General features: G+C 37.6%; 1 protein-coding gene across 4 annotated transcripts in view; it reads left to right on the plus strand.

The window, feature by feature from the left end:
• Positions 1-25,072, plus strand: part of POC1B (POC1 centriolar protein B) — a 135,734-nt gene that overhangs the window by 53,049 nt on the left and 57,613 nt on the right. For 3 of the 4 annotated variants that reach the window (XM_057556679.1, XM_057556680.1, XM_007165910.2), the window contains exons 9-10: positions 4,941-5,093; positions 19,833-19,913. In XM_057556679.1, the coding sequence (XP_057412662.1) occupies positions 4,941-5,093; positions 19,833-19,913 (234 nt within the window). The remainder of the gene's footprint in view (positions 1-4,940; positions 5,094-19,832; positions 19,914-25,072) is intronic. The other variant, XM_057556681.1, reaches the window with a different exon arrangement.

The raw sequence follows: 25,072 nt of genomic DNA on the forward strand, positions 1-25,072 counted from the left end.
ATGACAGTCTCTAGATCCATCCACGTCTCAACAAATGACTCAATTTCGTTCCTTTTTATGGCTGAGTAATATTCCATTGTATATATGTACCACCACTTCTTTATCCATTCGTCTGTTGATGGGCATTTAGGTTGCTTCCATGACCTGGCTATTGTAAATAGTGCTGCAATGAACATTCGGGTGCATGTGTCCTTTTGAATTACGGTTTTCTCTGGGTATATGCCCAGTAGTGGGATTGCTGGGTCATATGGTAATTCTATTTTTAGTTTTTTAAGGAACCTCCATATTGTTCTCCATAGTGGCTGTATCAATTTACATTCCCACCAACAGTGCAAGAGGGTTCCCTTTTCTCCACACCCTCTCCAGCATTTGTTGTTTGTAGATTTTCTGATGATGCCCATTCTAACAGGAGTGAGGTGATACCTCATTGTAGTTTTGATTTGCATTTCTTTAATAATTAGTGATGTTGAGCATCTTTTCATGTGCTTCGTGGCCGTCTGTATGTCTTCTTTGGAGAAATGTCTATTTAGGTCTTCTGCCCATTTTTGGATTGGGGTGTTTGTTTCTTTGATATTGAGCTGAATGAGCTGTTTATATATTTTGGAGATTAATCCTTTGTCAGTTGATTCATTTGCAAATATTTTCTCCCATTCTGAGGGTTGTCTTTTTGTCTTGTTTATGGTTTCCTTTGCTGTGCAAAAGCTTTGAAGTTTCATTAGGTCCCACTTGTTTATTTTTGTTTTTATTTCCATTACTCTAGGAGGTGGATCAAAAAAGATCTTGCTGTGATTTATGTCAAAGAGTGTTCTTCCTATGTTTTCCTCTAAGAGTTTTATAGTGTCCAGTCTTATATTTAGGTCTCTAATCCATTTTGAGTTTATTTTTGTGTATGGTGTTAGGGAGTATTCTAATTTCATTCTTTTACATGTAGCTGTCCAGTTTTCCCAGCACCACTTATTGAAGAGACTGTCTTTTCTCCATTGTATATCTTTGCCTCCTTTGTCATAGATTAGTTGACCATAGGTGCGTGGGTTAATCTCTGGGCTTTCTATCTTGTTCCATTGATCTATGTTTCTGTTTTTGTGCCAGTACCATATTGTCTTGATTACTGTAGCTTTGTAGTATAGTCTGAAGTCAGGGAGTCTGATTCCTCCAGCTCCATTTTTTTGCCTCAAGACTGCTTTGGCTATTCGGGGTCTTTTGTGTCTCCATACAAATTTTAAGATGATTTGTTCTAGCTCCGTAAAAAATGCCATTGGTAATTTGATAGGGATTGCATTGAATCTGTAGATTGCTTTGGGTAGTATACTCATTTTCACAATGTTGATTCTTCCAATCCAAGAACATGGTATATCTCTCCATCTATTTGTATCATCTTTAATTTCTTTCATCAGTGTCTTATAGTTTTCTGCATACAGGTCTTTTGTCTCCCTAGGTAGGTTTATTCCTAGGTATTTTATTCTTTTTGTTGCAATGGTAAATGGGAGTGTTTCCATAATTTCTCTTTCAGATTTTTCATCATTAGTGTATAGGAATGCAAGAGATTTCTGTGCATTAATTTTGTAACCTGCAACTTTACCATATTCATTAATTAGCTCTAGCAGTTTTCTGGTGGCAGTTTTAGGATTCTCTATGTATAGTATCATGTCATCCGCAAACAGTGACAGTTTTACTTCTTCTTTTCCAATTTGTATTCCTTTTATTTCTTTTTCTTCTCTGATTGCCGTGGCTAGGACTTCCAGAACTATGTTGAATAATAGTGGTGAGAGTGGACATCCTTGTCTCGTTCCTGATCTTAGAGGAAATGCTTTCAGTTTTTCACCATTGAGAATGATGTTTGCTGTGGGTTTGTCATATATGGCCTTTATTATGTTGAGGTAGGTTCCCTCTATGCCCACTTTCTGGAGAGTTTTTATCAGAAATGGGTGTTGAATTTTGTCAAAAGCTTTTTCTGCATCTATTGAGATGATCATATGGTTTTTATTCTTCAATTTGTTAATATGGTGTATCACATTGATTGATTTGTGTATATTGAAGAATCCTTGCATCCCTGGGATAAATCCCACTTGATCGTGGTGTATGATCCTTTTAATGTGTTGTTGGATTCTGTTTGCTAGTATTTTGTTGAGGATTTTTGCATCTATATTCATCAGTGATATTGGTCTGTAATTTTCTTTTTTTGTAGTGTCTTTGTCTGGTTTTGGTATCAGGGTGATGGTGGCCTCATAGAATGAGTTTGGGAGTGTTCCTTCTTCTGCAATTTTTTGGAAGAGTTTGAGAAGGATGGGTGTTAGCTCTTCTCTAAATGTTTGATAGAATTCACCTGTGAAGCCATCTGGTCCTGGACTTTTGTTTGTTGGAAGATTTTTAATCACAGTTTCAATTTCATTACTTGTGATTGGTCTGTTCATATTTTCTGGTTCTTCCTGATTCAGTCTTGGAAGGTTATACCTTTCTAAGAATTTGTCCATTTCTTCCAGGTTGTCCATTTTATTGGCATAAAGTTGCTTGTAGTAGTCTCTTAGGATGTTTTGTATTTCTGTGGTGTCTGTTGTAACTTCTCCTTTTTCGTTTCTGATTTTATTGATTTGAGTCCTCTCCCTCTTTTTCTTGATGAGTCTGGCTAATGGCTTATCAATTTTGTTTATCTTCTCAAAGAACCAACTTTTAGTTTTATTGATCTTTGCTATTGTTTTCTTTGTTTCTATTTCATTTATTTCTGCTCTGATCTTTATGATTTCTTTCCTTCTGCTAACTTTGGGTTTTGTTTGTTCTTCTTTCTCTAGTTTCTTTAGGTGTAAGGCTAGATTGTTTACTTGAGATTTTTCTTGTTTCTTTAGGTAGGCTTTTATACCTATAAACTTCCCTCTTAGAACCGCTTTTGCTGCATCCCATAGGTTTTGGGTCGTCGTGTTTTCATTGTCATTTGTCTCTAGGTATTTTTTTATTTCCTGTTTGATTTCTTCAGTGATCTCTTGGTTATTTAGTAACGTATTGTTTAGCCTCCATGTGTTTGTCTTTTTTACGTTTTTTTCCCTGTAATTCATTTCTAATCTCATAGCGTTGTGGTCAGAAAAGATGCTTGATATGATTTCAATTTTCTTAAATTTACTGAGGCTTGATTTGTGACCCAAGATGTGATCTATCCTGGAGAATGTTCCGTGCGCACTTGAGAAGAACGTGTAATCTGCCGTTTTTGGATGGAATGTCCTATATATATCAATTAAATCTATCTGGTCTATTGTGTCATTTAAAGCTTCTGTTTCCTTATTTATTTTCATTTTGGATGATCTGTCCATTGGTGTAAGTGAGGTGTTAAAGTCCCCCACTATTATTGTGTTACTGTCGATTTCCTCTTTTATAGCTGTTAGCAGTTGCCTTATGTATTGAGGTGCTCCTATGTTGGGTGCATATATATTTATAATTGTTATATCTTCTTCTTGGATTGATCCCTGGATCATTATGTAGTGTCCTTCCTTGTCTCTTGTAACATTCTTTATTTTAAAGTCTATTTTATCTGATATGAGTATAGCTACTCCAGCTTTCTTTTGATTTCCATTTGCATGGAATATCTTTTTCCATCCCCTCACTTTCAGTCTGTATGTGTCCCTAGGTCTGAAGTGGGTCTCTTGTAGACAGCATATATATGGGTCTTGTTTTTGTATCCATTCAGCCAGTCTATGTCTTTTGTTTGGGGCATTTAATCCATTCACATTTAAGGTAATTATCGATATGTATGTTCCTATGACCATTTTCTTAATTGTTTTGGGTTTGTTTTTGTAGGTCCTTTTCTTCTCTTGTGTTTCCCACTTAGAGAAGTTCCTTTAGCATTTGTTGTAGAGCTGGTTTGGTGGTGCTGAATTCTCTTAGCTTTTGCTTGTCTGTAAAGCTTTTGATTTCTCCATCGAATCTGAATGAGATCCTTGCCGGGTAGAGTAATCTTGGTTGTAGGTTCTTCCCTTTCATCACTTTAAGTATATCATGCCACTCCCTTCTGGCTTGCAGAGTTTCTGCTGAGAAATCAGCTGTTAACCTTATGGGAGTTCCCTTGTATGTTATTTGTCGTTTTTCCCTTGCTGCTTTCAGTAATTTTTCTTTGTCTTTAATTTTTGCCACTTTGATTACTATGTGTCTCGGCGTGTTTCTCCTTGGGTTTATTCTGTATGGGAGACTCTGTGCTTCCTGGACTTGGGTGGCTATTTCCTTTCCCATGTTAGGGAAGTTTTCGACTATAATCTCTTCAAATATTTTCTCTGGTCCTTTCTCTCTCTCTTCTCCTTCTGGGACCCCTATAATGCGAATGTTGTTGCGTTTAATGTTGTCCCAGAGGTCTCTTAGGCTGTCTTCATTTCTTTTCATTCTTTTTTCTTTAGTCTGTTCTGCAGCAGTGAATTCCACCATTCTGTCTTCCAGGTCACTTATCCGTTCTTCTGCCTCAGTTATTCTGCTATTGATTCCTTCTAGTGTAGTTTTCATTTCAGTTATTGTATTGGTCATCTCTGTTTGTTTGTTCTTTAATTCTTCTAGGTCTTTGTTAATCATTTCTTGCATCTTCTCAATCTTTGCCTCCATTCTTATTCCGAGGTCCTGGATCATCTTCACTATCATTATTCTGAATTCTTTTTCTGGAAGGTTGCCTATCTCTACTTCATTTAGTTGTTTTTCTGGGGTTTTTTCTTGTTCCTTCATCTGGTACATAGCCCTCTGCCTTTTCATCTTCTCTGTCTTTCTGTAACTGTGGTTTTTGGACCACAGGCTGCAGGATTGTAGTTTTTCTTGCTTCTGTTGTCTGCCCTCTGGTGGTTGAGGCTATCTAAGAGGCTTGATGGGAGGCTCTGGTGGTGGGTAGAGCTGACTGTTCTATAGTCATCTTTTTAAAAATTTACTTCTACTGCTTGTACATGCAAATCAATAACTGCCAACCTGATTAATTTTTATAGGTCTTATTATGGAGGACTAACTTTGATGAACTGAATTGTAAAGATGTTATTAAAAGAAACCTCAAAAGATTACACTTTGATTCACCACCACATCTTCTCGATATCTACCCAAGGACACCACATCCCCAGGAGGGAAAAATTGAAACTGTTGAAGTGAGTACTTCGTGCATATTTGTCCTACCATTTGTTAAGCGTACACTTTGGGGCTATTGGTCAACTAGATGCTTGAAATTATACTTAATTAGATGAAACCTAGTCCTGCTTTAAAACAGCAGCACTTCAAGAAACAATTATTTTCACTAATAAAATAAAACTATAAATAAGGTAGTGTGTAATAGTACTAAAGTCGCTCATATTTGCTTCTTGAAGGTTTAGAAATAAAACTTAAAAATTGTGTTAATAATAATGGAAATGAGGAATCAAATCTAAGACCTCTGATGACAGTAAAGTCTGAGCTGGCTTCATATTCTAGACATGTTTAGGGAGCTCATGTGATGGCTGTCATGAGAACAGGGCTGAAGGGCAAGAATTTTTAGAGCAGTTGTTGAAATAGGTATCTTTTTTTTTTTTTTTTTTTTTTTGAAATAGGTATCTTGAAGCCCTTTTACAGCAAAAAAATAAAATAAAAGGTCTTATGAACAGTAAAAAGAAGAGACTTAAGCATTAAACCTAATAGTTGAGACCATTTTACTGTTTGCCAACATGTATTTTCAAGTATATAATTATCTATTTAGCTGTAAATTTTTGTTGGCAAGTTCCCTTAGGTCCTATAGATTTAAATGTTCTACTCTCTTCAAAGAAAAAAGTTCTGTCTTTGCTGGGTACTTTGCTGGTATTAGTCTATTTCTTTCCATTTTGCGTGATTTTTTTTTTTTTTTGCTGGCTTATGGGATCTTCGTTCCCCAACCAGGGATTGAACCCGGGTCCACAGCCGTGAAAGCTCCGAATGCTAACCACTGGACTGCCAGGGAATTCCCATTGCATGATTCTTCTTAAGTTCTTTTTTTCTCTCAGAAAGAGCAGGTATCAGGAATCACTATCATCTGTTCATCTGAATTTTTTTTCCAATCACTGGCAGAGTCTTTCTTTGCTTTTCACGTAGATGTTTTAAAATTCTTAAGCTATTACTCCTGAGTGGCAGTTCACAGCCACCTCCTGCTTGTTACTCTTTTTTTTTTAAAAACTTTTGGGTTTATTTATTTATTTATTTATAGCTGTGTTGGGTCTTAGTTTCTGTGCGAGGGCTTTCTCTAGTTGCAGCAAGCGGGGGCCACTCCTCATCGTGGTGCGTGGGCCTCTCATTATCGCGGCCTCTCTTGTTGCGGAGCACAGGCTCCAGATGCGCAAGCTCAGTAATTGCGGCTCATGGGCCTACATGCTCCGCATGTGGGATCCTCCCAGACCAGGGCTCGAACCCGTGTCCCGTGCATCGGCAGGCAGACTCTCAACCACTGCGCCACCGGGGAAGCCCCCTGCGTGTTACTCTTGCTGTGGTTCCAGACCCCCTTCTGTGGTCTCTGGGTCCCTTCCCCCACGTCAGTTCTTTAATTTTGGTTTCCTTGGTCTTAGCCTTTTCTCTTACCTCAGGCATTTCTTTTAGTCTCAGGTTTTGTGTATGTGTGTGTGCATGTGCACGCACGGATAAATTTAAGTTTTTAAAACTTTTAACTCTTTTACACTGTTTTTTAGATTTTGTTTAATCTAGCCACATTTTGGGGATTTCTTTCCTTGTTTTTCAATGGTAGTGTTTATTTTCAGTCCTTTGCTATAATTTTTGTCCTCTCCAACTTCCGACCATCTTTCCAGACCTTCTAAATAAAGTGTTTACCGTTGTGCTTTACTACTTCTTCATGCCACTTACTGTATTATCATTTCCCCCTCTTTCGTTTCTTTGAAAGAAAGAATGTAATGTAATTTGTGGTTCACCACATTTTTGTTTCAGTTTCTACAATTATGGATGCATTTGTTGATCCCCTGTGATCCCATGCATTCACATCAAATATATGTGAAATATATATATATATATATATTTTTTTTTTTAACAATCCCTCCAGGACATTCTTTTTTTTATTAATTAATTAATTTTTTTTAATTTTTGGCTGTGTTGGGTCTTCGTTTCTGTGCGAGGGCTTTCTCTAGTTGTGGCAAGCGGGGGCCACTCTTCATCGCGGTGCGGGGGCCTCTCACTATCACGGCCTCTCTTGTTGCAGAGCACGGGCTCCAGATGCGCAGGCTCAGTAATTGTGGCTCACGGGCCCAGTTGCTCCATGGCATGTGGGATCTTCCCAGACCAGGGCTCGAACCCGCGTCCCCTGCATTGGCAGGCAGATTCTCAACCACTGCGCCACCAGGGAAGCCCTGAAATATATTTTAGCTTGAGTTTTCTTTTCTTGTTTTACCTAAGCTGGTTTTATTGACTCTTGGTGTTTTTTATTCTAGTGTTTCTATAGCTTAGCTGGGCCTGATCAGCCACATTGCTGCTGCCCTCTCATGCGCTTGGCCACCTACCTTTCCAGTGTGGTAGGTGACAGAGCTGCAGGCTGAGCCCAGGTCTCCTTACTCCTAATTCAGTTATACTTCCATGACATCACACTGCCTCAGCACTGGGGACTCAAGCCATTTTCTCTGTGATTTACTCTCAGCCCCAGCTCACTTAAGAGTGCTAGACTTTCTTTAAATTGTCAACAAGTTCTCTGAGTAGCTCTTCTCTGACAGTGCAGCCAGAAAGCAGTAAAACCAGCTGGGTTGCTTTCTGTGGCTAGGTCAAGATGACCCAGGCCATGCAGAGCCACTCTCAACCCATATTTTTCACATGTACCCTTAAAAAATCTATTAAAAACTGGCTTTTCATCTTGGAGTTACACCTCAGTTACACTGTACAGAATCTTGAACACTGTGACTGAATTACGTTTGTTGCCTTAAGAAAGTCAGCCTCTGTGTACAGTTTAAATTATCTGTACACACTCATACATACTCACTGAATGGGGACTGAAATAAACTTATAGTAGCAACTGTAGTATCTATCATTTATCTACCACAAAAATTTTAGAAAATGGCACTTCTGAGACAGTGAATGTCAGTTTCTAATCCTAGGGGATCAGAGACCAATTCATAAAGAGTCGTTATCCATTTCTTTCCCTTTTCTTAGTTACAGAAGATGATTGGGGGAACCAGTGCTCTGTCTCCCTAAGCATAAACAAGTAATTATGATCTACCACTCTAAATATGGCTTGTATACAGGACAGTGATGAGAGAAATGTCCTGAGAGAGTATACAGATTGTGCACATAGATATTCTCTACAACTCTACTTACTATTTTTATTTTTCATATTTACCAAAAGGCTTGGTTCTTACTAGATGCCAGTACGTAATAGAGAGTATTGAACATTTATTAAATATCAGTTACTACCTGGGCACTTTACATTTATTATCTGCTTAAGTATACAGTATGACTTAATATTTGTCAAAATTCAGATTTTGTGATATGAAATGCCAGAGATTTTATGATATAGGATTCTGCATATGAACAACCAACTGTTCATTTTTTTTTTTCCCCTTAAAATCTCTTGTAATAAAGCAAGGGTGTGAAGTTTTCTGGACAGAGAATGTCGTTAATATTATGAATAAATAATTATTAAATATCAAATTATTTTTTAAAGACTTTAATGTCTGTGAATCCCTCATAGAGCCAAAAGACTATAAATTTTTAAATATCATTTAGAATAGAATAGTATGAATCAGAAGTTGTACTGTGCTCATTTAAGATTAGCAAATTTTACTTTGAAATACTAAATTTGATGGATTAGATTTTTTTTTCAAAGCTTTAGGCAAGGTCAGCTTACATATGTTACTTTGGAAATATTTGGAAACTAGTAAACCTTTTTTTTTTTTGAGGTCAGAATTCCTGATTAAAGGAATAAAAATGTATTATTAGAAGATGTGAAATAAATGGCATCTAAATGATCTAATTTACCCAGCTTTCTCTTTTTACAGTAACCACAAGTGTTTCATTTCTGAGTTTGAAGTAACATAGCATTCCTATGATTTGTATTTTATTGTGTTTTCTGTGAGGCTCATTTGAATCACATATAATCTCAGTCTCCTGGGTGAAATTATTTGGCCTTTTGCAAAAGCCATCCATTTGCCAGCCTTAAAGTCATCACTTGTGTGAAGGTGGGGAATCCTATGGAGTCTTAGACCTTGGGTACCAGCCAACTACAGATATAAATTACTAATTCCTGCACAGATAGAGAGGGTGATAGCCAGATTGCTTTTAGAATAAATGAGAGAAGAAGGCCACATGAAAGAAAGCAGGAAGCATGAAATCCTTTCCCTTGCTGTGTCAGACCCCTCCTCTGTCCTTTCTGCTCATGTAACTGCAGAGCCTTTGTAACGCTCCTGGCCTGGGTACTCTGTCTCAATTAAAACATAAGAACAACTTCTTTCTTTTTTTGGTGGGAAAGAAGCCCACTTTTAAAACAAGGTATCTTCACCCTGCCTGCACTGCTCAATGGTACATCGCTAATTCGTGCTGGCTTTGTCTTCTTCAGACCGTCACGAGCTGGACTGCATATTCCAGCCGCCCAGACAAAACCAAACTTTCCTTCTTGAAGGAGGAACTAACTTAATGTGTGTGCCTGACACTCTTCTCCAAGCAGTTCCCTACCCTTTTGCATATTTTGATGGGAAGACATAGAGCCATTCTAAGAGATGGTGGTAGATCTTGGTGACAGAAAGGCATCAAAATAGCTATTCTAGGAGAGTTGCCGAATACTGTAGGAAGGGGTAATGGTTAGTCTGTTAAAAAGAATTTGTTAATAAGATAATTGTTTCGATGGCTTCTAATTTTGTAATGGCCACTTGAGATTACCTTAATCTACACATTGCATAGAAAATTCTGTATGACATTGATCAGGAAGGAAAACTTCCTTTAACTTAACCAAATATTTATATAATGATATTTTATGGTAGTCCAGCCACGGTTCATAGTTGAAAACTACAAGTGATCAATTTAAGTCTTGGAGTCTGAGATTGGGTTTTATCTCAACCTTCTATTAAGGTTGAAACATTATAATTTATGATTAAAAAAATGACCACTCCTTTATCAATTTTGTATTTTAGTTCTAGCTGTGCTATATGTCTACACTGTTTTGGGCCTCAAAAACTGTTCTTCAGAGATTACATAATAATAAAAGCAGTAATAATAATAATATCTAACACATGCAACATTTTTCTAATAGCCTTACACAAATTGTCATTAAATCTTCCTTAAAACTCTATAAAGTAAGCACCATATTTATCCCATGAGAAATTGAGGCACATGTGAATTAAATCTTTTTTTTTAATTTTTAAATTTTATTTTATTTTTTTTATACAGCAGGTTCTTATTAGTCATCAATTTTATACACATCAGTGTATACATGTCAATCCCAATCGCCCAATTCAGCACACCACCATCCCCACCCCCCCGCGGCTTTCCCCCCTTGGTTTCCATACGTTTGTTCTCTACATCTGTGTCTCAACTTCTGCCCTGCAAACCGGTTCATCTGTACCATTTTTCTAGGTTCCACATACATGCGTTAATATACGATATTTGTTTTCCTCTTTCTGACTTACTTCACTCTGTATGACAGTCTCTAGATCCATCCATGTCTCAACAAATGACCCAATTTCGTTCCTTTTTATGGCTGAGTAATATTCCATTGTATATATGTACCACATCTTCTTTATCCATTCGTCTGTCGATGGGCATTTAGGTTGCTTCCATGACCTGGCTACTGTAAATAGTGCTGCAGTGAATATTGGGGTGCATGTGTCTTTTTGAATTATGGTTTTCTCTGGGTATATGCCCAGTAGTGGGATTGCTGGATCATATGGTAATTCTATTTTTAGTTTTTTAAGGAACCTCCATATTGTTCTCCATAGTGGCTGTATCAATTTACATTCCCACCAACAGTGCAAGAGGGTTCCCTTTTCTCCACACCCTCTCCAGCATTTGTTGTTTGTAGATTTTCTGATGATGCCCATTCTAACTGGTGTGAGGTGATACCTCATTGTAGTTTTGATTTGCATTCCTCTAATAATTAGTGATGTTGAGCAGCTTTACATGTGCTTCGTAGCCATCTGTATGTCTTCTTTGGAGAAATGTCTATTTAGGTCTTCTGCTCATTTTTGGATTGGGGTGTTTGTTTCTTTAATATTGAGCTGAATGAGCTGTTTATATATTTTGGAGATTAATCCTTTGTCAGTTGATTCATTTGCAAATATTTTCTCCCATTCTGAGAGTTGTCTTTTGGTCTTCTTTATGGTTTCCTTTGCTGTGCAAAAGCTTTTAAGTTTCATTAGGTCCCATTTGTTTATTTTTGTTTTTATTTCCATTACTCTAGGAGGTGGATCAAAAAAGATCTTGCTGTGATTTCTGTCAAAGAGTGTTCTTCCTATGTTTTCCTCTAAGAGTTTTATAGTGTCCAGTCTTACATTTAGGTCTCTAATCCATTTTGAGTTTATTTTTGTGTATGGTATTAGGCAGTATTCTAATTTCATTCTTTTACATGTAGCTGTCCAGTTTTCCCAGCACCACTTATTGAAGAGACTGTCTTTTCTCCATTGTATATCTTTGCCTCCTTTGTCATAGATTAGTTGACCATAGGTGCATGGGTTTATCTCTGGGCTTTCTATCTTGTTCTACTGATCTATATTTCTGTTTTTGTGCCAGTACCATATTGTCTTGATTACTGTAGCTTTGTACTATAGTCTGAAGTCAGGGAGTCTGATTCCTCCAGCTCCGTTTTTTGCCCTCAAGACTGCTTTGGCTATTCGGGGTCTTTTGTGTCTCCATACAAATTTTAAGATGATTTGTTCTAGCTCCGTAAAAAATGCCATTGGTAATTTGATAGGGATTGCATTGAATCTGTAGATTGCTTTGGGTAGTATACTCATTTTCACAATGTTGATTCTTCCAATCCAAGAACATGGTATATCTCTCCATCTGTTGGTATCATCTTTAATTTCTTTCATCAGTGTCTTAGAGTTTTCTGCATACAGGTCTTTTGTCTCCCTAGGTAGGTTTATTCCTAGGTATTTTATTCTTTTTGTTGCATTGGTAAATGGGAGTGTTTCCTTAATTTCTCTTTCAGATTTTTCATCATTAGTGTATAGGAATGCAAGAGATTTCTGTGCATTAATTTTATATCCCGCAACTTTACCAAATTCATTGATGAGCTCTAGTAGTTTTCTGGTGGCATCTTTAGGATTCTCTATGTATAGTATCATGTCATCTGCAAACAGTGACAGTTTTACTTCTTCTTTTCCAATTTGTATTCCTTTTATTTCTTTTTCTTCTCTGATTGCTGTGGCTAGGACTTCCAAAACTATGTTGAATAATAGTGATGGGAGTGGACATCCTTGTCATGTTCCTGATCTTAGAGGAAATGGTTTCAGTTTTTCACCATTGAGAATGATGTTTGCTGTGGGTTTGTCGTATATGGCCTTTACTATGTTGAGGTAGGTTCCCTCTGTGCCCACTTTCTGGAGAGTTTTTATCAGAAATGGGTGTTGAATTTTGTCAAAAGCTTTTTCTGCATCTATTGAGATGATCATATGGTTTTTATTCTTCAATTTGTTAATATGGTGTATCACATTGATTGATTTGTGTATATTGAAGAATCCTTGCATCCCTGGGATAAGTCCCACTTGATCATGGTGTATGATCCTTTTAATGTGTTGTTGGATTCTGTTTGCTAGTATTTTGTTGAGGATTTTTGCATCTGTATTCATCAGTGATATTGGTCTGTAATTTTCTTTTTTTGTAGTGTCTTTGTCTGGTTTTGGTATCAGGGTGATGGTGGCCTCATAGAATGAGTTTGGGAGTGTTCCTTCCTCTGCAATTTTTTGGAAGAGTTTGAGAAGGATGGGTGTTGGCTCTTCTCTAAATATTGGATAGAATTCACCTGTGAAGCCATCTGGTCCTGGACTTTTGTTTGTTGGAAGATTTTTAATCACAGTTTCAATTTCATTACTTGTCATTGGTCTGTTCATATTTTCTATTTCTTCCTGGTTCAGTTTGGAAGGTTATACCTTTCTAAGAATTTGTCCATTTCTTCCAGGTTGTCCCTTTTATTGGCATAGATTTGCTTGTAGTAGTGTCTTAGTCTCTTAGGATGCTTTGTGTTTCTGTGGTGTCTGTTGTAACTTCTCGTTTTTCAGTTCTAATTGTATTGATTTGAGTCCTCTCCCTCTTTTTCTTGATGAGTCTGGCTAATGATTTATCAATTTTGTTTATCTCCTCAAAGAACCAGCTTTTAGTTTTATTGATCTTTGCTATTGTTTTCTTTGTTTCTATTTCATTTATTTCTGCTCTGATCTTTATGATTTCTTTCCTTCTGCTAACTTTGGGTTTTGTTTGTTCTTCTTTCTCTAGTTCCTTTAGGTGTAACATTAGATCATTTATTTGAGATTTTTCTTGTTTCTTGAGGTAGGCTTGTATAGCTATAAAGCTACTTCCCTCTTAGAACTGCTTTTGCTACATCCCATAGGTTTTGGATCATCGTGTTTTCATTGTCATTTGTCTCTAGGTATTTTTTGATTTCCTCTTTGATTTCTTCAGTGATCTCTTGGTTATTTAGTAACGTATTGTTTAGCCTCCATGTGTTTGTGATTTTTACGTTTTTTCCCCTGTAATTGATTTCTGATCTCATAGCGTTGTGGTCAGAAAAGATGCTTGATATGATTTCAGTTTTCTTAAATTTACTGAGGCTTGATTTGTGACCCAAGATGTGATCTATCCTGGAGAATGTTCCGTGCACACTTGAGAAGAAAATGTAATCTGCTGTTTTTGGATGGAATGTCCTATAAATATCAATTAAATCTATCTGGTCTATTGTATCATTTAAAGCTTCTGTTTCCTTATTTATTTTCATTTTGGATGATCTGTCCATTGGTGTAAGTGAGGTGTTAAAGTCCCCCACAATTATTGTGTTACTGTCGATTTCGTCTTTTATAGCAGTTAGCAGTTGCCTTATGTATTGAGGTGCTCCTATGTTGGGTGCATATATATTTATAATTGTTATATCTTCTTCTTGGATTAATCCCTTGATCATTTTGTAGTGTCCTTCCTTGTCTCTTGTAACATTCTTTGTTTTAAAGTCTATTTTATCTGATATGAGTATTGCTACTCCAGCTTTCTTTTGATTTCCATTTGCATGGAATATCTTTTTCCATCCCCTCACTTTCAGTCTGAATGTGTCCCTAGGTCTGAAGTGGGTCTCTTAGAGGCAGCATATAGATGGGTCTTGTTTTTGTATCCATTCAGCAAGCCTGTTTCTTTTGGTTGGAGCATTTAATCCATTCACGTTTAAGGTAATTATCGATATGTATGTTCCTATGACCATTTTCTTAATTGTTTTGGGTTTGTTTTTGTAGGTCCTTTTGTTCTCTTGTGTTTCCCACTTAGAGAATTTCCTTTAGCATTTGTTGTAGAGCCGGTTTGGTGGTGCTGAATTCTCTTAGCTTTTGCTTCTCTGTATAGCTTTTGATTTCTCCATAGAATCTGAATGAGGTCCTTGCCGGGTAGAGTAATCTTGGTTGTAGGTTCTTCCCTTTCATCACTTTAAGTATATCATGCCACTCCCCTGTGGCTTGTAGAGTTTCTGCGGAGAAATCAGCTGTTAACCTTACAGGAGTTCCCTTGTATGTTATTTGTCATTTGTCCCTTGCTGCTTTCAATAATTTTTCTTTGTCTTTAATTTTTGCCAGTTTGATTACTGTGTGTCTCGGTGTGTTTCTCCTTGGGTTTATCCTGTATGGGACTTGCTGCGCTTCCTGGACTTGGGTGGCTATTTCCTTTTCCATGCTAGGGATGTTTTCGACTATAATCTGTTCACATATTTTCTCTGGTCCTTTCTCTCTCCCTTCTCCTTCTGGGACCCCTATAATGCAAATGTTGTTGCGTTTAATGTTGTCCCAGAGGTCTCTTATGCTGTCGTCATTTCTTTTCATTATTTTTTCTTTATTTTGTTCTGCTCAGTGAATTCCACCATTCTGTCTTCCAGGTCACTTATCCGTTCTTCTGCCTCAGTTATTCTGCTATTGATTTCTTCTAGTGTAGTTTTCATTTCAGTTATTGTATTGTTCATCTCTGTTTGTTTGTCCTTTAATTCTTCTAGGTCTTTGTTAAACATTTCTTGCATCTTCTCAATCTTTGCCTCCATTCTTTTTCCGAGGTCCTGGATCATCTTCACTATCATTATTCTGAATTCTTTTTCTGGAAGGTTGCCTATCTCCACTTCATTTAGTTGTTTTTCTGGGATTTTATCTTGTTCCTTCATCTGGTACATAGCCCTCTGCCTTTTCATCTTGTCTGTCTTTCTGTGAATGTGGTTTTTGTTCCACAGGCTGCAGGATTGTAGTTCTTCTTGCTTCTGCTCTCTGCCCTCTGGTGGATGAGGCTATCTAAGTGGCTTGTGTAAGTTTCCTGATGGGAGGGACTGGTGGTGGGTAGAGTTGACTGTTGCTGTGGTGGGCAGAGCTCAGTAAAACTTTAATCCGCTTGACTGCTTATGGGTGGGGCTGGGTTCCCTCCCTGTTGGTTGTTTGACCTGAGGCAACCCAACACTGGATCCTACCTGGGCTCTTTGGTGGGGCTAATGACAGACTCTGGGAGGGCTCATGCCAAGCAGTACTTCCCAGAACTACTGCTGCCAGTGTCCTTGTCCCCACGGTGAGCCACAGCCACCCCCCGCCTCTGCAGGAGACCCTCCAACACTAGCAGGTAGGTCTGGTTCAGTCTCCCCTGGGATCACTGCTCCTTCCCCTGGGTCCTGATGCGCACACTACTTTGTGTGTGCCCTCCAAGAGTGGAGTGTCTGTTTCCCCCAGTCCTGTCGAAGTCCTGCAATCAAATCCCACTAGCCTTCAAAGTCTGATTCTCTAGGAATTCCTCCTCCCGTTGCCAGACCCCCAGGTTGGGAAGCCTGACGTGGGACTCAGAACCTTCACTCCAGTGGGTGGACTTCTGTGGTATAAGTGTTTGCCAGTCTGTAAGTCACCCACCCAGCAGTTATGGGATTTGATTTTACTGTGATTGCGCCCCTCTCACCATCTCATTGTGGCTTCTCCTTTGTCTTTGGGTGTGGGGTATCTTTTTTGGTGAGTTCCAGTGTCTTCCTATCGATGATTGTCCAGCAGCTAGTTGTGATTCTGGTGTTCTCGCAAGAGGGAGTGAGAGCACGTCCTTCTACTCCGCCATCTTGGTTCCTAGTCTGTGAATTAAATCTTAAAGCTAGTAAGTAACAACATGAGAATTTCAACCCAGTCACTCTGGTTCCATTCTGTACCTTTAACTATTTTGATGCAGTGCTTCAATAGAATAAAAATTTAATTTCATCCTGTTAACAGATATTGGACATCGTACTAGCTTTAGAGTGTGCAACAGTGAACAAGATGGGCATATTTCTTGCCCTTCAGAATTTGTTAGAAGCAGGGTTTGTGCTCATGGACTCCTCAGTATGATGGATACACCAGAACCTCAGAGTGGGATGGTATTGGTGAGGTCATGTATACTAACCCTCCCTCATGCATGAATCCCTTGTTCGGTGATGGAGAACTCAGCCTCTCATAAGGCAGCCAACCCCATTTCAAGGCAACTGTAGTTACTGAAGCGTTCTTTCCTTTAATAAAAATGGAGAGATAGACAGTACTGTTAATATTCATGGAGGTTAGCTTGCAAAGAACTGAACTGTAAGTGTCACTGCCTCAGCATATTTTCTTTGCAGAGAAGACTGTGAACTTTTACTTAGTAAGAATTTCCTGCTCCATTTAATGTATATGGCAGCAACTGTGGTACAATACAGTAAAATATTGTTACATCAAAAGTTTCCCAGCCCGTAGAAGCTCAAGGATTTCTCTATGAGAAATGCTGACCGTTTCTATGTGATTTAGTGTTTTTTTGAGCAATTCCAGTTTCAGATGGCAAAACCAGATTGTATTTTTCATTGGTAAACAATTTCATATCTACACTAGGTGGCAGTAGATAAATGAGAATAATGTGTCTGCAAGCACTCTTTCCGGACAGCTCGCCCAAGATTAAAAGGAAATCGAGTCAGCCTCAGGTTTCTTATCTTTGCCTCAACTCTGGACTCAGAGCTGATAGGAAGAAGGTTGTGCATTCTGCTCTGTGGAATGGCCAGAAAGAAACATAGGTGTTGGTGGGCCAAGCAGATAGTCCTGCATGGTTCTAATTCCTTCTCTACTGCACTGTGGGGATTATTGGGAGTATACACCTCTACTTCTGACACAAGTGGCTAGATAGATGTAAATGCTTATTAATATTTCCAAAACTACAGCTGTACCCATCAAGCTTGATAAGTGCTATTAAAATCATTCCACTCCTCTTACCACAGTCCCTGACTGTTGCAGTGTTGTCCTCACTGTTACCCATACTTTATTCTTGATACTCTACAGGTTCCTGTCAGATTGATCTTTATAAAGCACATTTTAGCCTCCAGTTTTTCTTTGCCTTCCCAAATTCCTTCACCCCTCACAATTTGACCCTTGCCACCCTCTCTCGCCACTGCCCTGTGCAGCAGTATCATGTCAGCAGTTGTGTCTGCCTCTATGCTCAGAGAGGCTTGTAACCTCATCTCTGTCTCTCTCTTTTTGCTTTTGTTTTATAAACCTTTTCTAAAGGAGCTATCATAAGCTCTGTTTCCTCCACGGGAAGCCTTTCTCACTAAGTGCTCAGTCAACAGTTTCTCTTTTGAGGTTCGCCAGTATGCTTTTTGCTGGTAGCATTTATTTGATACCAAGTTCTGCTATCTCTGTTGCCCTTTGTTTACTTCTTTGTATTCATAATGTTTAGTAAATAAATGGTGATCATGTGGTTTCTTTCCCTTTTTGTTTTTCTGAATTCTGAAATAATCTCCCTCAGAAGTAGTCACCACTCTAATTATCCCCTTGCTGTTCTTTTAAATTTTACTATTTATGATTGAATCAATACTTAGATATTTTTTCATTTTGGATAGTTTTAAACTTTATATAAATGGAATCATACTGCATATATTTTACTATAAATCAGCATTAAATATATATATATAATATATATTTATATATTATATATATATAAATACATAAATCAGCATTAAAATCCTGAGATTCATGTGCATGAATTCTGAATTCATACATTCATATGTTGTTGCACATAGTTGTATTTCATTCATTTTCACAGCTGTATAGGATTCCAGTGAATTTACTACAGTAGTAATTCCCATTATACATTTATTCTACTGTTGATAAACAGGTGGAGATTTCTAATTGTGGTTTGTTTTTCTAATTAATTTACTGTTTATTGACATATAGTTGATTTACAATGTTGTGTTAGTTTCTGCAAGACTGCGGTTTGTTTTTGTTTTTGCCGTTACAGTGTTGCTCTAAACAATGTCAGCATCATTGAACTTTCTAGCTTTTGCAATCTTGTAGGTGTTAAGTGGTATTTTGCTTTAATCGTCCCTTTTCTAATTACTACTAATGTTTCTGAAAATCTCTTCATATTCTAGATAACTGTTAGGTTTTCTATAATTTTTTGCTTAGGATTGCTCTTCTTTTCACATTGATTTGTAGGTTTTTCTTATATATTTTAGATATTTGTCCTTTTTCAGTTTCAGATATAATATCTCCTCCTATTCCATTATCTGATTGTTAACTTTGTGGTAACCATTGTTAAACAGAAATCCTTAATTTTGGGGTCAACAGATGGATCAATTTTTTTTTAATATATTTATTTTTTGCCTGATGGTTTTACTTTTGCAGCTTTTAAGATGTTCTTCTCTACCCTGGGTCAGAAAGATATTCTTTTTTTTTTTTTTAATTAATTAATTTATTTATTTATTTTTTGGCTGTGTTGGGTCTTCGTTTCTGTGCAAGGACTTTCTCTGGTTGGGGCAAGCGGGGGCCACTCCTCATCACGGTGCGTGGGCCTCTCACTATCATGGCGTCTCTTGTTGTGGGGCACAGGCTCCAGATGCGCAGGCTCAGTAGTTGTGGCTCACGGACCTAGTTGCTCCGCGGCATGTGGGATCTTCCCAGACCAGGGCTCGAACCTGTGTACCCTGCATTGGCAGGCAGATTCCCAACCACTCCGCCACCAGGGAAGCCCCCCAGAAAGATATTCTTACACATTTATTTCTACTAACTTTATAGTTTTAACATACCATTTAGGTTTATAATTTATCTGCTGTCCATCTTTGTGTGTAGTATTAGGCAGGGATCTATTTAGTGAGTTTTATTATTTTTTTTCTGTAAAGGTCATATGCATTTTTGGGCTTTTTTCCTGATGTATTTAAAAATTTCTATGATATTGTAAATTATGATTTTTAAAAATTTACATTTTCTGTGTGCTGAAGTACAGACAGGTAATTGATTTTGTATATCAATTTTGGATCTAGTAACCTCTCTTAGTTTTAATGATTCAGCAGTAGATTCTTTTGGGATTTCTTTATAGATAATTATATATGAATGACAATTTTTATTTCTTCTGTTCTAATTCTTACATCTTAATGCTTTTATTTCCTTTTCTTGTCTTACTGAACTGGCTAGGATTTTTTTCTGCATCTTTTGAGGTGGGTCATTTTATTTTATTTTTAAAATCCCTTTGATTTTCTAATGTAAAAGCAACTTTTTATTCCTGGGATAAATTCAACTTGCTCACAATGATCTTTTCTTATATATTGTTAGATTTGATAGGCTAATATTTTATTTAAAATTTTTGTATCCATGCTAATATATGAATATTTTAATTTTAGAATATATTAGGAAATACCCTCTAGATTATTAGAAATGGCATCCACTTTCCTATGGTATAAAAATCTAATATTAGCTTTTTTTAATGTATATATACAGATTAATCCAAAGCTTGATGTAATCGATTTGCAGACCTCTACTCCCCCTGTTGTGGACATCCTTTCTTTTGATTCTACCACAGTAAGTTTTCTTTGGCATTTAAATGGTATTTAATTGTTTGGCACAATCCATTTTCCTTAAAAAGTGTGTGGGAGAGAAGATAAAAAATGGGCTAAATAGCCTAACATCTTAGCATAGAAAGAACCTTGTACAAAAGTCATATTTACAATGTGTCTAAATAGCCACAAGGGGGAGCAGTACCAATTTCCAGAAAAGCTTCAATTTGAGGACCTTGAGCTCAGTAGAATCCATACCGTCTCATCTCCTAAGGTGCCACCCATGTGACACTTCACTTGCTGTCACAGAACAGATTTCCTTCTTTGGTAATTGCCTTTCAGAGGCTAAACTTATGTCTAGTCTCCTTAGAAGGTGTAAGAAAAGCAATCATTTCCCTTTGTTCGTCTCTCTTGATGGATAATCCAGAAATTAAGAAGTATTTCTAACACTTGCAATTTTGTTTTAAAAAATTGCATACATATAATTTATTTACTAAATGTATCCAAAGACTTCAAAAATTGAGAGTTTTAGCATTTCAATTTGAGTCTGCTTAATCTTTGCAAAGCAGATTACTTCTGCCATCAGTTCTGCTAGTCAGGGCAAAACTAGTAATAAGAACGAATGGGGGGACTTCCCTGGTGGTGCAGTGGTTAAGAATCCGCCTGCCGGGCTTCCCTGGTGGCGCAGTGGTTGAGAATCTGCCTGCCAATGCAGGGGACACGGGTTCGAGCCCTGGTCTGGGAAGATCCCACGTGCCACGGAGCAACTGGGCCCGTGAGCCACAATGACTGAGCCTGCGCGTCTGGAGCCTGTGCTCCACAACAAGAGAGGCCACGATAGTGAGAGGCCCGTGCACCACGATGAAGAGTGGCCCCCGCTTGCCACAACTAGAAAAAGCCCTCGCACAGAAACGAAGACCCAACACAGCCATAAATAAAATTTTCTAAAAAAAATTCTAAAAAAAAAAAAAAAAAAAGAATCCGCCTGCCAAAGCAGGGGACACGGGTTTGAGCCCTAGTCCGGAAAGATCCCACGTGCTGTGGAGCAACTAAGCCCATGCGCCACAACTACTGAGCCTGCACTCTAGAGCCCGCGAGCCACAACTACTGAGCCTGCGTGTCACAACTACTGAAGCCCACGTGCCTAGAGCCCGTGCTCCGCAACAAGAGAAGCCACCACAACGAGAAGCCCACGCACCGCAATGAAGAGCAGCCCCTGCTCACCACAACTAGAGAAAGCCCTCATGCAGCAATGAAGACCCAACACAGCCAAATTAATTAATTTATTAATTAAAAAAAAAAAAGAACAAATGGGAGGAATGGCATGATCTTTGGTGACACTACTGTGATGATGTCAGTATAGTTAAATATTTTGGGTAAATTATTAATACGCGGCCAAAAAAGAAAACAAACAAGAAAAACACTTGACATTACAAACTCTCCAGTAGATCTCAAGAATGGTATTTATTGTAGAGGAATTCTGCAGAGAACTAGTCTATCTTGAGTCTATGCTGTGTCAGAAAGTAGTCTGCTTGTTACAGGGTCTTTTCAGTGTTAATTCATGCAGAGAAGACTCCTAGATCACTCATGAGAAGTTCCAGAGACAGAAAATCAGCTGGAGGGTCAACCCATGGGCTGATTGTCAAAGAGAGGTCCAAGAATTGTTGGTGACAGCTAGGACCTTAAGTGGATCTGTGGTCTGGTCTCTTACAATGTTCATGTTTATAAAATAACACTACAAACATTGCTGCATTAATAACTTACTTATGACGTTAAAAATTAACTAGACATCAAATTCTTGCCACAGTGCTTAGCTTATAGTAGGTGCTCAATACTTACGTTCAATGAATTACTCAAAAGTCTCACTGTTGAAATTTACAAATTCTGGTGAGTTGGGTTTTTGCCCCACTAGTGAGAGGAGCAAAAGATAGGTGGTTTTTGAGATGTGCTGCCTTCTTGTGAGGTAGTTGGTAGACTAAAATTGGGTGTTTCTGGCCTAGAAGATATCAGAGATCATCAAAAATGTTTGATTGGAGCTTTGAGACTCACTCTCCCTGCCAGTACCCTTCGAAATTTGCAAAACCTCATGACCTGAGGAATCCAGGTGTTCTCAGTAGTGTGCTATGGAGGTGGGCATAAGTACCACCTAGCAAGCGATAGCAGGGTGTCTGTCCCTAGATGGTAATGTAGAAGTGCCAAAGTCAAGTGTCTACGTTATAGGACCCTAACTCGGGAATACAGGGTACGTGGGACAAAAAGACAGTTCTTTTTTTTTTTTTTTTTAATTGAAGTATAGTTGATTTACAATGTTGTGTTAATGTCTGCTGTACAGCAAAGTAATTCAGTTATACATATATATAATTCTTTTTCATATTCTTTTCCACTATGGTTTATCTCAGGATATTGAATATAGTTCCCTGTGCTATATAGTAGGACCTTGTTGTGTATCCATTCTATATGTAATAGTTTGCATCTGCTAACCCCAAACTCTCAGTCCATTCCCCCCCTCCCCCTTGGCAACCACAAGTCTGTTCTCTACAGGGAAGACAATTTTTATAATAAACATGTGACACGTTTGCAGTTGTGTTACAAAGCAGAATAATAAGACTGAAGAGTACAGTTATTACCCACATAAGGGATACTATTAGACTGAATTATATGATATTGCCATTTTGTAGGCAAAAACGATCTAATACGTATCAGTGATTTCCCATGGTTCAGCCCCACACATAAGCATTAGAAGGAAGACTCCACTGTTACTTTGAGTTGTGTGCTTGATGCTACGTAAAAATAAAACAAACAAGAAAACAAAAACTTGTTTGCTATAAATTGGTTTGGAATTAAGCTAATGATGTCCCACTTAGATAGATTTTTTTACAATCTGGAAGATAGCTGCTTGCCTCCTGGCAAGACATAAGGACTCCTGATTTTATTTATTTTACTAACACATTTTCTGAAGACAGATATTCATGAAGCATTTAGATTTTTATAAAGAGTATCTTTAAAGAGCTTTCCTTTAAATTTTCAATGTATGTGTCTTTCTTTTAGCTCATTGATAGATAAGTGGTTAGAAAACTAAAGCGCAATCACGGTAATTGTTTGCCTTTCCATTAATCTAGTGGTAATTCTTAATCTGTCATCTCCTCTGTATTGGCTGCTTTTCTTTTGCTTCTGCACAACAAATCAAACATAAATGTAAAGGAGATTTGTTTCTATTCTGGCATGAAGCACTATTGTGGTGTGAACTTTGCATGTAATTATAATGAAAAAACAGAGAAGTATTGGAAGCAAAAAAAAAAAAAGCAGTATTTACAGGTGGTTTTGGTTTTTGTTATTGTGGTTACTGTTTATTTTGGGGATTTGTTTGTTTGGTTTTTGCAGACTGGAAGAAAGTTTCTTTAGAAATTCATTTTCATCAAGATGAGATGTAAAAAGATTACTCTTTAAACCTTAATTTGTGAAATTTCTTAGTAGGATAAAAGCAGGTTTTTTATGATGTAAGAAATAGTTGGCTTCTGTTCCTGTTTTGACTTGATTTAATATTACATTCAGGATGATTTCTAGATCTAAGTGTATTGATATCTATGCTCTGATGCCTTCTTACAACAGAGAAGGAATTATGGCATACAGTGTAACAGTTGGTATCTTTGTGGCTTGCACTTGTGTCTCTAATGCCAGGCAGGAAATTTGATACAATATTTCAGGATCAAAATAAGCTGTTCCCAATCTGCATTTTTAAAGCTTTGTTGTAAAAAAAAAAAAAAAAAAAAAGTTTCTGTAAAGGGATATACTGGCTGTCACATAGACATAGTTTAAAAATGTTGATCTCAAATTTCTGAATCTTGTTCCAATTATGTTGTCTCTTGTTATTTGCTGATCTTCTAAAGATTATTTAGTTCAAGAGTCCCACTGAGTCTTTTACTGTTTTCATTTATTCTATTAGAAATAGACCAAGGTTTTGTCATCAGAATTGTACAAGGCATTTAGCATCAGCACATGGGGTGCGGCTACGTCCTCAGCTCCTCTCCACGCAAAGGCAAACAGGACAGTAATTTCTCTTCTGTGTCCTAATATAAAGTGGTGTTTTTTGTTTTTTGTTTTTTTTTAATACTAACTAAACAGAATTTATTTAAATACTCTAGGATTATTAAAATTGTTATTTTTAGGTAAACTATATTCCTAGGTTTTGATGTATTTTATTACTATTTGTCCAACAAATGAACACAATGAAATTGATGATCTTGCTAGTATTACTCTGATTGACTCAAAACACTGGACTCAGAGAACTCAAAGAGTGTCCTTGCCTTCCTTCACTCTGGCAGCTGTGTAGAGTATGAATGTAATATTGATGCCTTTCTTTAGAATTAGGGACAGTTTTCAGGTTAAATTAATTATTCACAATAAACTGAGAATCTGCAGTTATATCACAGAAGAAAATCAAGGTCTACAGCCTTTTCTTGCTCCATCAGTCAAATATTTATACCACACTGCATGGAGGCATGCTATGATATACTGAAGGCAGGATGTCAAGCTGGCCGCCTCACCTCAAGAAACTTACAGCCGAGCCAGAGAGAAATAACAGTGTAAGAAGTAAGTGGCAGTTTCAATATACTAGATGCCAAGGGTATATGATTGTCAAATGAAAGGTTGTTAACAGAAGGATTCAGAAAAGGTCATGAATGGGCTAGAGGAAACTAGAAGACTTCTCTAGAAGAAAACATTTGACCAGTTCTTGACCTGACGGAAGATGGGTAGGATTTTGATAGAGACATTCCAGGTGGGGAAAGCAAGGTATAAGTAGATGCCTTAGAAGTAATTGAAAATACAATACGTACCATGGTAATGAAAGTGCAGCCGTCTAATCTGGAGTCTCTGCGTTGCCTAACTCAATGGATAGCAGATGTGGTAGGATGCTGGGCACATACATACTCACACACGTTTTTAGCTCTCAATCAGTACTTCTTGAGTAACAAAAAATACCTGCCCCAGAGAAGCCTACACTGTATATTCTAGAGGAGGAGACAAGCAATTCACAGATTTAAAAAAAGTAGACCATATAGTATAGTAGACAGAAACAATGCAAAGGTGTAAATAGCACCGAAGTTAGGTAGGAAGAAGGGTGCATTTAGATAGTATGGCCAGGACAAGAGTCATGTGAAAGGTGACATTTGTGGAAGGAACTGA

Source organism: Balaenoptera acutorostrata, chromosome 11, assembly GCF_949987535.1.
Source record: "Balaenoptera acutorostrata chromosome 11, mBalAcu1.1, whole genome shotgun sequence".
NCBI lineage: Eukaryota > Metazoa > Chordata > Mammalia > Artiodactyla > Balaenopteridae > Balaenoptera > Balaenoptera acutorostrata.